This window comes from Dermacentor silvarum, chromosome 10 (assembly GCF_013339745.2).
Source record: "Dermacentor silvarum isolate Dsil-2018 chromosome 10, BIME_Dsil_1.4, whole genome shotgun sequence".
In the NCBI taxonomy this organism is placed as follows: Eukaryota; Metazoa; Arthropoda; class Arachnida; order Ixodida; family Ixodidae; genus Dermacentor; species Dermacentor silvarum.
In genome coordinates this window covers 141703661-141717791 of record NC_051163.1, presented here as the reverse complement: position 1 = coordinate 141717791, position 14131 = coordinate 141703661, and the positions used below count along the sequence as shown (strand labels likewise).

The window sequence follows — 14131 nt, the reverse complement described above, 5'->3', positions numbered from 1 at the left end:
TATTAATCTAAGTCATCGTCCATATCTCGCGTGCTTGCTGATGTAGGTGCGATAAACAGTCAGCATCGGTGTGACAGCGACTACTCTTGTAAGTGATAGAAAAGTCGTATTCTTGAAGCCGTAATGACCACCGAGCTAATCTGCTAGATGGATCGCATAGTCCAACCAATCAGCAAAGAGAATGGTGGTCTCTCACTATCGTGAAGTGGCGGCCGTACAAGTATGGTCGAAACTTGTAGGTGGCAAAGACTACCATGAGGCATTCCATTTCTGTTACGGTGTAATTCCGCTCAGCCTTAGCAAGAGTACGGCTTGCGTAGGTGATGACTTGTTGGCGTCCCCTATGTATCTGTACGAGTACAGCTCCAACACCTAGACCACTAACATCGATGTGAAGCTCAGTTGGGGCCTCTGTATCAAAGTGGCGCAAAATTGGAGCTGAGGTGAGCAGAAGTGTTAGTTGACAGAATGCAGACTCACATTCAGTAGTCCATCTAAATGGTGAGTCCTTGTGAAGGAGTGACATGAGCTAATGAGCTAGGCATGCAAAGTCCTTAATGAAACGGCCAAAGTACGAACGTAGTCCCAGGAAGCTGCGGAGGTCTTTCACCATCTTCGGCTGGTTAAAGCCACGAATGGCCGCAAGCTTTTGGGGGTGTGGGCGGATGCCTTCTTTGTCGACGAGGAAATCCAAAACAAGCGTTTGACGTTCACCAAAGTGGAATTTTTTAGAGTTTAGTATCAGTCCAGCTCGCCGTATGCAGTGAAGCACAACTTTAAGTCGTTGGTTGTGCTCGTGAAATGTCTTGCCGTAAACGACAACGTCGTCCAGGTAACACAGATTTCCCATCGAAGTCCCCACAGGATGGTGTCCATGAATCGCTCGAATGTCGCCGCAGCATTACACAAACCGAAAGGCATTACGTTAAACTCGAAGAGTCCGTCCGGCGTTACGAAGGCTGTCTTCTGCTTGTCTAGCGGGTGCATCGGTATTTTGCCAGTAGCCTGAGCGCAGATCAACAGAGGAGAAGTACGAGGCAGAAAAAACAGTCAATGGCGTAACCTATACGTGGCAGAGGATACACATCCTTCTTCGTTACTGTGTTTAGGCATCTGTAGTCGACGCAGAATCGCCATGAATAATCTTTCTTCTTGACCAATATGACCGGAGCCGCCCAGGGACTATTTGACTCCTGGATGACGCCTTTCTGTAGCATGTCTGTAACTTGCTCGGCCATCACTTTGCGCTCGGCAGGAGAGACGCGGTACGGTTTCTGTCGTATTGGTGACGCTGTTCCAGTATTGATGCGGTGGTGCACGCAGGCGTGTGGTGGTGACTGCAGACGCTCTTGAGCAAAGTCAAACACTGACGTATAGCTGGCAAGGAGCTCTTGGAGCGCTTGTTGGTGGGAAGAGGGGAGTGATTTATTAATCATGCTCCTAAATATTGAAGAGTGGTCACTGAGTAGCGGGCTTGCTTCCACAGAAATAGCAACCGCACGAATACTCACAATGCTATCTTCTTCAAAGCGTACTACCTTCAGTCCGGCAGGCAAAACAACTTACTCGGAGGACACATTCACCGTCCAAACGTGAGCACTACCTTCTATGACTTCGATCAGTGACCAAGAGACAAGTACATTCTTCTTTAGAGTGTTGATGTATTCAGCTTCAATTAATCCACAGCAGGAACCAGTACGGACGCACGACGAGGTCACAGGGATGAACATTGCCGTCTGCGCAGGCAAAAGTACATCAGTGGACACGGAAAATACTTCTTGACGATCGGATGGAATGTCGTCTAGCGCGAGTGGTCTGGTATCGCTGCTGAGTGAAATTTCACCAGCCCTGCAGTCTAATGTTGCTCCACACTCCCATAAAAAGTCAATACCAAGAATTATGTCATGCATGGCGCGTGCTAGTATAATAAATTCGGTTCGAAATGCCTTTCCACCAACGGTTATCAGGACGGAACATACGGTACTCCCACAGGACGTAACAGTTCACTGCCAACTCCGTGAAACGTGGTATTTCCATCCCAAGCAAACATAACTTTCGGTCCGAGGCGATTCTTCACATCACAGACACAGAACCACCAGTATCTACTAAAGCCACAGTATTAACACCATCGACGCAAACACTCCCTTTGTTCTTTACCATGACGACAGATGGAGGCATTCGAAAAAGTGACCGTCCCGCGACCTCACCTCCATCGGTCGCACCAGCTACTTTCCCAGCTGGGGCGGCGTAGGCGAGCGGCGACGTGGAGATGGCGATTGACGTGTCCGAGTCGGCGGTGGAGTCGGGCTGCAGTCGGACACGGGGGTGTCATTCTTTTGCATGTATGTGTAGTCTCGATGTGGCTGGCGGAGAGGGACAAATGGTTGCCAGAATGCTTGCATGCGAGGCGGATATGCACGATCTAGTGAAGCACGCTGTGGGCGACGGCGGCTATACCTCGCGATGTGTCCCTGAGCCCCGCAGCTGTAGCACACAGGTGGGCTGTGATTTTCATTGATGTTGGGTACAAACCTCCAAGGCGCATTGTAGACGGGAGACGACCCACGTCAAGGCTCTCTGTCATGTCGACGTTCAAAACTCGTTACTTGTGGCTGGATCATGGTGCTCTCGGCATGGGCGTTGTCGGAACCGGGCGGTCACCGCAGGCAGGTCGCGGCCAGGCCGCCGGCGCCTCCAAGTAGCGCTCATCAACGGAGAATTGGTGGCACACGCGGTTGGCATCTGGGCCTTTGAAAATGGGCCAGTTCATCTCTAATAACTTGCCGTACCAAAGCAGCCAGCTCGTTAGAGGCAGATACGTCCACACTTGCTATGTTGGTCACGTTGTCCAGCCGACCAAACTTCGGAAGAATGCGGCGTGTCTTCAGAGCCTCGAACTTACGGACGGGGTAGTGGGGTCTTCCTTAGAGATAAAAAAATTCTACACATCTTCGGCAATTCCTTTGAGTAGGTGTCCGACCTTGTCCTTGTCCGACATGTTTACGTTCACAATTCCGCAAAGCTTCAGGATTTATTCAATGTAGGTGGTACACGTCTCTCCCGGTAACTGCGCTCGTCGTGAAAGTGTCTGCTCAGCTTTTTTCTTTTTCGAAAGCGAATTGCCAAAGGATTTCTTTATCACTTCGACGAAGCTGCCCCAAGTTGTGAGCGAGCCCTCACTAATGTCGAACCAGATGAGGGCAGTTCCCGCAAGGAAAAAGACAATGTTAGAGAGCTGCGCAGCCATGCTCCATTCATTGTGGCGGCTCACCTTCTCGTAGTGTCTCAACCAGTCCTCGACGTCCTCATTCGCTTTGCCTGAGAATGTGCGTGCTTCTCGATGAGGTGTCCAGTAACCGGCTTGCCTCGGGCGAATGCTTTCTGCCGCGATTTCTTCGCGAACTTCGTCTCTGTCTGAATCGCTCATGTCGACATCACCTGGTGGTAGCCCGGCCAACCGTTTGCTGTGTCGAAAGGGTAGTAGAGCTCGGTCGTCCAGTGGGATGTACCCAGCACCTCTACCAAATTGTAACAGATGGGATGGATTTATTTACAAGAATGATGGATGGTTAGTGTAGCACAAGGGACAGGACGGTCATCCAAGCCCAACTGGCAACGGCCAGCTCCTCGCGCACACTTCTACTTCCTCTTCCTTCGGCTGCGCCGTGCAGCGTGACAATAGGGAGTTTTAGTATAGCGGAAAACGCTTACGTTAGCGTTAGCGTGCGACGCAACGCTAACGTAAAGAAAGGCTGCACTGCCCGGCACAAGGTAGTGTTTTAGAATAGCTGAACGGAGCAAAACGCTAACGCTAACGCAAACACACTTGGGCGCCATCTCGAGGCGGATACAGCAAACACGAGAAAACATGAGCAAACCCACTCGTTAAGCCTACTCCGCCGCTAATCGAGAACGTATATCGAAAACAACGCCCATTAGTCACCTGTACGCAGCTGTCGAAGCATCCTCACACAATTCTAAAGCAAACACGAGCATTAGTGGGGAACGAATGAGCCGAACAGTGCAGGCCGATGACTCGATAGATCCGAAGTGGACGGCTCTCGCTTCAACAGGCGCCGCCATCTTGCCCTACGTACGGAATCTCTTGCGTGCGTTAGCGTTGAACGCTATATTCCGGAAATAGCGTACGTACGTAATCTGGCTACGTTTACGTTCTGCGCATGCGTAGTTTGCAGCACGCAACGCTAACGCTAAATCCTTGCGTTTGCTGTTTTCCGCTATACTAAAACTCCCTAATATCGACGATTATGTAAACCGTGAGTGCCACGATCATGAAGGCTAGAAGCAGTGGCCATGCCGATCAACGGAAAAAGCGGGCTTCGTGGGCCACGACGAAACCCCCATGGGCGAAACCAACACGGTGGAGTCCGAACTCTGGGAACACTTCGCTACTGACGATAAAGTAGGTGGTGCTTCGATGGAGGAGTTTCTGAGTGCCGATAGTGCTGCCTCGTTCTGTGAAAAGAACTCCGACGGGGCGATCGTTGTCCCGACAGATGGCGGCGTTGTGCGATGGAAGCGACAACATCAGCGGCAGTGACGACGAGTCCCGTCTTTGACACCCACCCCGATGTGCAACCAAAGTGCAATGTCGTCGATCGAGTCGCTCATTGATTTCATGCACGCTAAATTATAGCCGCCAATGTTCGCGCAGCAGCTGCACACGATGCACACGGCGGTTGTGAATCTGAAACTTAAGCGAAAGCAAGTGCATATTTCTGACTATTTCAGTGCGCCTAACAATTGATATGCTATTTAGAAATATAAATAAACGCTTTATTTTTCACAGCCTACTTTCTACAACATCAATATTTTTATCACAACTGGCAAATTTGGTTTCGGGACTGCAAAGATGTATATGGATTCTTTTTTTTTGGCAGTTCATATATAGCGATGATTGGTTATAACGATCGGACTTTTCGTTCTTCTTGATATCGTTATAAGTGGAGTGCACTGTACACTAATAACAAATTGGCCGGGGTCTCTGGACGTGTTTGTTCGAACGATGCAGCTTTCCCGCCAAAAACTGCACCATCTAGTTTTTCGAGCGGTAGTCAGAGTTATGGTTAACTGGCTGCAGTGGCCATGTTGAGCATCTGAGAGGGGAAGGAGAGCGGCGGCATCCTGGACGGTAGTTTCGAAGCACGTCGAGTGAAGCGGGTAGGGAGAAGGGACGTGTTGAAGGGCGGCGCTGGTGTAGATTCGGAGAGGACACCAGATTCCTCTCCTAATCATCGTAGCCGCGGCGTTTGTCCTGCTGGCGCTTTCGACAAAACCTTGAGATGTGGCCTCGAATGCAACAATAATAACAGGTTGGGCGGGACGAGCGCCAAGGGGCATAAAATGGAGGTACGGGTGCACGGGTTGTAAAGGCTGCTACATTGTTCTGAGGAACTGGAAGGGCACGCTGAGCAACGGAGGGTTGCATGGCACCAACTTGTGCGTACGTGGCTGGCGGCGTGGGAGGGCCAGGGCTCACAGCTTAAACGAAGGAAGACAGCTCGTCATTGATGATGTTGCATAGACCAGTCGACAAAAAGTGAGCTTGAGGAACAGCCGAGCACAACAACTTGAAGCTTTTCGCGGATCAGAGCCCAAATCAACGTGCACAAATCGGCATCCGAAGAAGGCAGCGTGTCACAGACGTCTGGCTGTAACCGGATGGCTTGTAGTGCATCCAGCTGCTGGCAGGTCGCGATGACATCGTACACGGTAGTGGGGTTTTTGACCGCCAGTGTGTTAAACGCAACGTGTCTAATCCCTTTTAAAATGTGTCGAACGTGATCGGGCTCGCTCATTGCCGCATTGACACGGCGGCAAAGGACGTCTTCAATGTTTGAAGTGTACGTCTCCCCTGGTTGTTGCATGCGTGCATCAAGCTTTCTCTTTGAAACTTCAGAACGGATGGTTGGTGGTGTACTGAAAATGTTCCGCATTTGTTGTTGGTCCAATCGGGTAAGGTGCTCTCATGCTTAAAGAACGTCTTCGCGACATCGGACAGATAGAAGGCGACGTGACTCCAGGTGGTCGAAATTATTCCGGAGCCCTCCACTACGGCGTGCCTCATAATCAGAACTGGTTTTGGCACGTAAAACCCCAGAAAGAAGAAGGCGACGTGGCAAAGTTTTTCAGGGTCGTCCCAGTGGTTGTACCCACTCAGTCATAGTTCTCCAGCCAGTCCTCGACATTGTCGCGCGGGAGACCAGAGTATACAGTGGGGTCATGCTGCCAGGCAGTAAAGGTCCATGCAGAGGCGGCTAGTTGGGGCAGAGGGGGTGATGCCGGAGGCTCCGGGTTGCGGTACTTGGGTCATGGCAGTGGACAGGCGCAGCAATCGGCGACCTGAACGAAGCTCCAGTGGAACTTGATGTCGTAGAGGTCTAGGGGATTGAAAGGAGCATCCACCACTTTGAAGGGCAGCAGAACAGCAGCTGTCTCGACGCTTTCATTTGGCTGAGCCACGTGCTGAATAAAGACGCGTACAGTGATGATCATATACAGGTGAAGAAGATGAAGGTTGAATATTGTGCTCACACTTCATTTATCAAACTGATGTACATGCAGTTCTGAAGCGTTTAATTATTTCTATAATAATAGCTTCGTGCTTTTATGGCTTCTTGTCCAACTGTTTTGGTCATCTATTGTCAAGGTGTTCTTTTCAGTGAAGCCAAGCTAAGTTTTCGAAAATGAAATTACTATTACACATGATGCACAGTTCAGCATGCTGTCATAGCCACATCTTTTATTCCGGAGGCACAGCATTTCGCATCTCTCAGGGAGATCACAGAAACTTGCACACACGCAGAATCACTCATGCAGTGAGAGGTGCCACATTTATGTCATAGTACTCGTGGAATAAAATTCAAACACATATACACATATGTAATATAATGAGAGCAATTTTAAACAGTACGCCAACAGCCATACAGTAATCTGTGTGCATCCATCACTAGTAGCAATTTGGTGCGACATGCCATCTTACACTTTCTGTAGCTATTTAAAATTGTAATTCCTATTTAAATCACAAGCAGCATGTTCAATCATATCACTATAAATCATCGCCTTTTCATTCCCACCATCACCTCGTGACACTTTTGGGGGCGGCTGTCGGTCCCCTTAAAACTAAGGCAGAAAACTAGGTGGGGTGATGAAGTTAAGAAATTTGCAGGCGCAAGTTGGAATCAGCTAGCACAAGACAGGGGTAATTGGAGAGCGCAGGGAGAGGCCTTGGTCCTGCAGTGGACATAAATATAGGCTTATGATGGTGAAATTATGATGATGATAACATGCTAGCTGCTATATTTTGTGCAGTGACTGCAAACCCAGCTGGATGCTTTTTTTTAAGAGTCTTACCTCTGCGGAGTCGCATAATTGGCAACACCCCTGTCCTGTTCCACCCATTTGTAAGCATCAACACTTTTCTTAGCGTGAACATGTTCTATTGCAGAAGAATCAACATTTGGGCAAGTTGATACTGGTTGAGCATTTTGAGGGGGGCAGTGCAAATGACGAAGACACAAGAAAGGAAGGTGTTGTGTACTTTCCCTTCCTTGGGTCTTGATCATTTGCACTCCCCCATCAAGGTGTTGAACATTTTTTATGTCTTTCAGTTCTCTTGCATCTATTAATGGTGGAATTTCACCAGCAAATATTTGTCTTGCTGCAAAGCGCTTCAATGTGAATCTTGTGCTATCCAGATCTTGGACTTTGGTCTGGCACGCCATGCTGAGGTGGAGATGACTGGCTATGTGGCCACGCGGTGGTACCGAGCACCCGAAATCATGCTCAACTGGATGCACTACAACCAGACAGGTGCGTGCACTGTCAATTTAGCACAAATATTTATTTAGTTTGAATTAGTAAATGTATGTGACTTGGTTTAAGCCGTGTCAACAAGTCCTCTGGGTTCAGGCTGTGCTAGTTGGTGCGTGCTTAAGTAAAAAAAAGCCAGAGGTGAATACCTGCCACGGTTACTTAGTGGCTATGGTGTTGGGCTGCTAAGCACGAGGTCGCGGGATCAAATCCCGGCCACGGCGGCTGCATTTCGATGGGGGCGAAATGCGAAAACACCCGTGTGCTTAGATTTAGGTGCACGCACCAGGTGGTCCAAATTATTCTGGAGTCGCCCACATGCCTCATATTCAGAATGTGGTTTTTTCCCCCTTGAGATACTACTATCCCTGTTAAAATGGGTGTAAAACATACACACAGCCTCACTGTGTCCAGCATTTACAGAATGTGTGCTCTGCTTGGCATGGTTTCTTGGCCACTGTAAACAGAAAAATCCTTGAAGCTGCGAACACTTTCTGCAAGTCAAGTGCTGCAACAGTTTTGTGGAATTCAATAACCACTTAATCCCTATTGTGTTTTCACAAAATTTGTCATTTCTCTTAGCACAAAAAAAAAATAATAAAGAAGACTGTTTTATGCAAGTCAGTATTCTTTAGTGGATATGCATAAAAAAAATTTTGCTTGTCATATAAGCTTGCTAAAATATTCACTTTGAGGGTGTGAGGTAAATTTTTTACTACCCATATTAGCTGTGCACTTAGGTGTTGACCCAGTTATCAGTTGCACCATGGCACTTGCAGTGGACATTTGGTCAGTGGGCTGCATCATGGCTGAGCTCATCACAGGCAAGACACTGTTTCCTGGCAATGACCGTATCCTTTGATGCTTCGTAAAAGTGGGTAAAACTATTTTTTTTTTTTTTGGCACCACTGCTTCTTGTTGATTTTCACAAGTGTGAAGCAGGTGTTGTTGATACAGGCGCCACGATGATGCGCCATCCGTTTCTTCTCAGATGCTTTCTGTCGAGGAAGAAAGGCAGGCACTCTTTAAACGATACTTGCCGAGAAGAGCTCAATGCCTCTTGTTGGCAGCAGTGGCATGATGCGGCAGATTTTATGGCCGTGTGCAAAAAATGTTATCATTTAGGTTAAGGCCACAGTTGACTGACCTCGCCAAGACATTGTTGCCGCTGTGGTTGGTGCTGGTATGTTCTTTTTTATACTTTCTTAGCCCTCGAGAGGTGATCCTACAATAGTGTCACCTGCGCCAGACTGGCGGGTTTGCATGAATGGGACGAGACGGTGCTCCAGCGAGCAGTAGCTTGAAAACTGAATTGAGCTAAATGCGGGCTAGTGCTGGCCACTGCGGTTTGTTCTCTGCTTACTCATTATTGCCACCAACAGCGTGTGAATTGCAATTGTGAGAAATGTGTTCCGGTAAGGTGCTTGTGAGTCCTAGACACAAAGTGCTGCCGAGGAGGCTGTGTGCGCAACGACAGGGAGTGCAGACTGATAACAGTGGTGGGGATAACACGATGAACGTGTGTGGAACACCTCTACCGAAGAAGTGCTTTGCTTGCATGCACCATGAGTGACCATTAAAACGAGACACCCCGAAAACGAGGCCCGAGTGGCCTCACTCTGGTGAAAGGCCACTCTAGAGAGTGTGGGACTGCTGTTAGAGGCATCCTTTATAGCAAGTGCAGTGCCCTACCCACAAACTAGACTGTTGAGACTGGCCTGCCCTGCTAGGGAGGGCCCCTGGAACAGAGCATGTGGGAGGAACCTTGCCCTGGACAGGCATTGCCGTTAAAGATGGGAGGAGTATAAGGAATTCTACAAGGACGATTGCAGACTTCCAACTGGATTTATTTTTATTCACGTACCTTAAAAGCCCTTTTACAGGCATTACATAGGGGGCTGAAAAAAAGCAGGGAATGAACATTATTTATAGCACCGCAAGTAAAAAGGAAGAAAACATTCATGAAATACAAGATTACAAATACAAGATTGAGATATTCAATACAAATACAAGATTGAAATACAAGATAAAGATATGAGTCGTCAACATTTCCCTATTATGTATCAGTAGGCATCCAGCACTTGAGTTTATTAACAAAAGCATTGCAATTGTTCTCAGAAGTGATTTCAGCTGGCAGTTTGTTCCAAGGGTAGACGGCAAGGAATAGTGGTGGCTGATGCACAAGTTGGATCTAATCGGGGAAAGACGCGAAGGGCCAGTTTGATGTGGGTTTCTGTGAATGCCAAGGGATTATAGTAAAGTTGGTGAAAGTGAGATAGCACTGTAACAAGTCTTCTTTTTTCGAGCATGCATAAATTTAGAGATAATTTAATGCCAGACAAATCTAGCAGCCTTATTCTGTAGTGATTTTTGGTAAGGTATTCTTGATGCGGATCCCAAATGATAGCGGCGTATTCCAGCTGCGGTCTACCTAAAGTAATGTATGCTGAAAGTTTTGTTGGCAGAGTACAGGTGGCGCCGGACAAAACCAAGAGTTTTGGATGCTTTGCTACCTATCTGATCAATGTACTGGTGCCACTTCAGGTCTCAAGAAATGTGAGCACCTACTGTGGACAATCTTTTAATGGCCACGTTATTAATAGTGTCAAAGCAAGTCTGGGGTACACTGATCGTGGTAAGTGTCATGGCTTTTGGTTTGGAGATGTTTATCCCCATCTGGGGGGGCCATTTTTTGCACCACTTTGCTATTTTGTCAAGGTCGGACAGCAGGAAATTAGTATCATCGGGATTACTAATTTCTCTGTAAGTAACACAGTCATTAGCTAATGACCTCACAGTGAAAGTAAGGTTATTGCTTGTTACAATATAAGAGCATCTGCGAATAGTCCGAGACTTGGACTGGAACAACCTGCTTATTCAGAAGTACACAAATATATACACAGCTGAAACGTATACACAACGCCTCCTCTCGGGAGAGAGAAACTAAAGTAATACCGAAAGTGAACTTTATGTACCCCCTTCCTTATTTAGAACGTTAATGATGTTAGCAAGAGGTAGTATACAGCAAACATGCACGGTTCACTTAAACACACATTGCAACACCGGCTTGGGCTAGTCGGTACATACTCAGCAGGGGAACAGCGCAAAAAACACGAAAGACAAAAAGGGAGACACACACCAGCACTGACTGATGACTGATTTCTTTATTCAGAAAGCAACACAAATATATAACTAAAAAAAAAAACAAAGGTACATCACTGTGCATGGCCAAGAAGAGTGGGACACCGGTTAGATTTCCCCCGAATTATTGTGGTTTACAAGATATGTTAGTTCTGCCTCAGACAAGGCCAAAGACGGAGTACTGACGCAAAACACATGTGGTACATGCACTGCTTGGGCACAAAGTCCTTCAACCAAACAGGTGGTCTTCGCTCTTGTTGCGGCTGGGCAGCCGCTCGACTGGCATCAGACTACTAGCAGAGGCTGCGACAGGTGCACCGCAGCAGGAGCTGGCACATCCGGAGGCAGCTGTGTTTAGACCGCAGGAGCTGGCGCAGCCGGCTAAAGAAGCAGCAACTCGGCTAGACATTCATGGGGATGCAGCTTGGCCGAGAAGCCTTTGAATACGCTGGAATGCTTCGGCAGGCGCTACGCACTCCCTAAAAATGCCCGACCTCATGCACCCTGCCAACACGCCTGCATGCTTCTGCAGATCACCGAACCTATTCTCCTTAGCCGGGAAAATGTTCGTTCCCTCCGCGCGTGTCGTCAACGCACTAGATTACGGCGGCGTTTTCCAGAAAACCTTTTCCAACGCCGAAGTACCACTCTTCACCGTCTCCAAAACGTCGGAAAATTTCGGCGTACACTACCAAGGACTCTCCTCAGACGAGGTCGTGCCCGCAACTGCGTGCACTGCTGGCGGAGCCGCCTCGGCCACTTCGAGCATGCACTCAGTCTGGCCAAACAGCAAAATTTTATCAGCTCTCCCTGACGCAGCGAGATCTCCACATGTCACGAAGCCGGACAGTGACTGCTTCCCAGCAAACACAGGGACCTCTGCAATCGGTGCCGGACATTTTGTTGGTTACCTCGAAGGCACGAATGTGCCTTCGGCCACACAACCCACATGCTTAGCAAGCCCGCCACATTGTACGGCTTCCAATAGTAGAGGAATGCCTGCAGACGCGGCAAGCCCTGTGCACATTGTGGCGTTGCAAACCGCGATTTCACCCATGCCTCGAATCGGAGTCCCCATACCAGCATACAGTGATTACGGCGATCAGATGAGTGGCAACGTTTTTCTACTGGCATTGCGTCACATCAGTACGAGCAAGCGACTGGCATGCATGAGAGTGCAGTGTTGGAAAGAGTTCTCTTGGTTGCTCTAGTCGACCAGGCTGCACGGTGGTACCACACGGTAGGCGACACGACAAGCACCATGGACGAATTTCGTAGACTATTCAGAGACGAGTTCCTCCCGCATGACTACCGACTGCAGATGCAGAGGGAGTTGGAGCTATGCACGCAAGCCCTGGACGAATCACTGGTGGAGTACGGCTGGGCGATGCAGGAGCTTTTCATGTACACTGATCCGAGTGCTTCGAATGCGGAGCGAGTGGAACGGGTAATTCGACCTTTGCACTTTACCTGCAGGGTTCATGTTGCAGACACCTGAACGAGGTGGCTGCAGAATCACACCGGGTACAAGCCGACCACCGCCACCTCCATCAGAGTCTTTGGAGCCAGGCTGTGCTTGGCACGGCAGCACAAACAGCAAGCATGCTGCAATGCCAGGTTGGTCCTTGGGTGGCACCGTTCTCGGACTGTGCCCTTGATCCTTACTCGTACGGGTAGCGAGCCGTGCATGCAAGGCAGTCGGAAGGCTTGTCCAGTTCGCATCAGCCTGTGCACTCGGACAATCGTAGACCTGTGACGCAGCTAAACAGCCCTGCTTGAATCGCGATCATGGAAGGCCTACCTCACCCCATCACTTTGGGATCGATGGAGCAGCCTTGCTTCGCACAACATGCCGAAACCGTTGGTGGCCGCTTGTCAACACGGGATTTTCGCCGAGACTGGATCAGAAAAGGTGTGATCACCTGGCAGACGCTGCCAATCTGAAAGAACGCAAACGGGACCGCATCTTATCATTGTTAAATGACTTTGATGAGATGTTCACAGACCACCCAGGATGCACGAAGCTGGTGCAGCACCGCATAGAGACAGGCCAGGCGCAGCCTTGGAAATCCAACCCTAGACCAGTCAGTCCTGCCAACTTTTGGGTAGCACCGCAAACAGACGACCACAAGAAAGGAGACACGTACACACAAGCGCTGACTAACAACTGGTTTTATTGGCAAGGATAGCACACCTTATATATGCCAGAGTGAAGCAAGGGAAAGGGGAAAAACATAAGGCTAAACTCGTGGCAACAATGCAAGCGCAAAGCAGCCAACCAAGCGCAACAAGACGCAAACAATTATTTTTCTTTCCAATCTGAAACCCCGATAGCTGCATCCAGAAGATCAAATTTAGCATCAAAGAGAGCAAGGGAAGGGGTGCTGAAGCACTTGCTACCGAACTTACTAATGTGGTAGGCTTCCAAGCTGATGCGCGCGGTCTTGTCACTAGGCTTTCCTAAAATCGTCGTCTCTTTTCTAAGTGGGCCTCACATTCAGTACACTTGCTAACGTGCGCAACTATATGTGCGTATTTATCATCTCGTTTTTTCAGTTTTAGAGCGTGTTCCCCTAAACGGTGATTGACACAGGGACCTGTGTCAAAAACAGGGACAACAACGTTGTCCCTGTTTTTAAATGTGGCTCTAAATTAGAAGTGTCGAATTACAGACCTGTTTCCCTGACATCGATTTGTTGTAAACTACTTGAGCATGTTCTATGTTCCGCCTTAATAAATCAGCTGACTTCTGTTGGATTTTTTAATCCTAGACAACATGGCTTTCGAAAAGGATTTTCATGTACAACCCAATTAATTGAATTCTATCACGATATAGCATCGGCTTTGGCCAACAGAGGACAGATTGATTGTTTATTTTTAAATTTCCAAAAAGCGTTTGATACGGTATCACATTCAGTTTTAATACAAAAGTTGCAGAACTCTGTGCCATAAAAGCCTTCCTAGACATCGTGGCAGACACCTTCCAAGTGCGCCTCCTATGTGTAGGTCGAGCAGATCGTGTCGCAGGTTGATGTGGCACCAGACCTAGAGCTCCAAAGCTTGTCTTATTTACTGATGACAAATTGTGAGCCCAGTTTCGTCCCACGGGCAACATTGGCATAACTGCAACCGTCAGGCAGGGGACGCCAACTGGGCA

General features: G+C 48.5%; 1 protein-coding gene across 10 annotated transcripts in view; it reads left to right on the top strand.

The window, feature by feature from the left end:
• LOC119431015 (mitogen-activated protein kinase 14A-like) overlaps positions 1-14131 on the top strand; it is a 398975-nt gene that overhangs the window by 246763 nt on the left and 138081 nt on the right. For all 10 annotated transcript variants that reach the window (XM_049656879.1, XM_049656873.1, XM_049656872.1 and 7 more), the window contains 2 exons: positions 7719-7833; positions 8613-8684. In XM_049656879.1, the coding sequence (XP_049512836.1) occupies positions 7719-7833; positions 8613-8684 (187 nt within the window). The remainder of the gene's footprint in view (positions 1-7718; positions 7834-8612; positions 8685-14131) is intronic.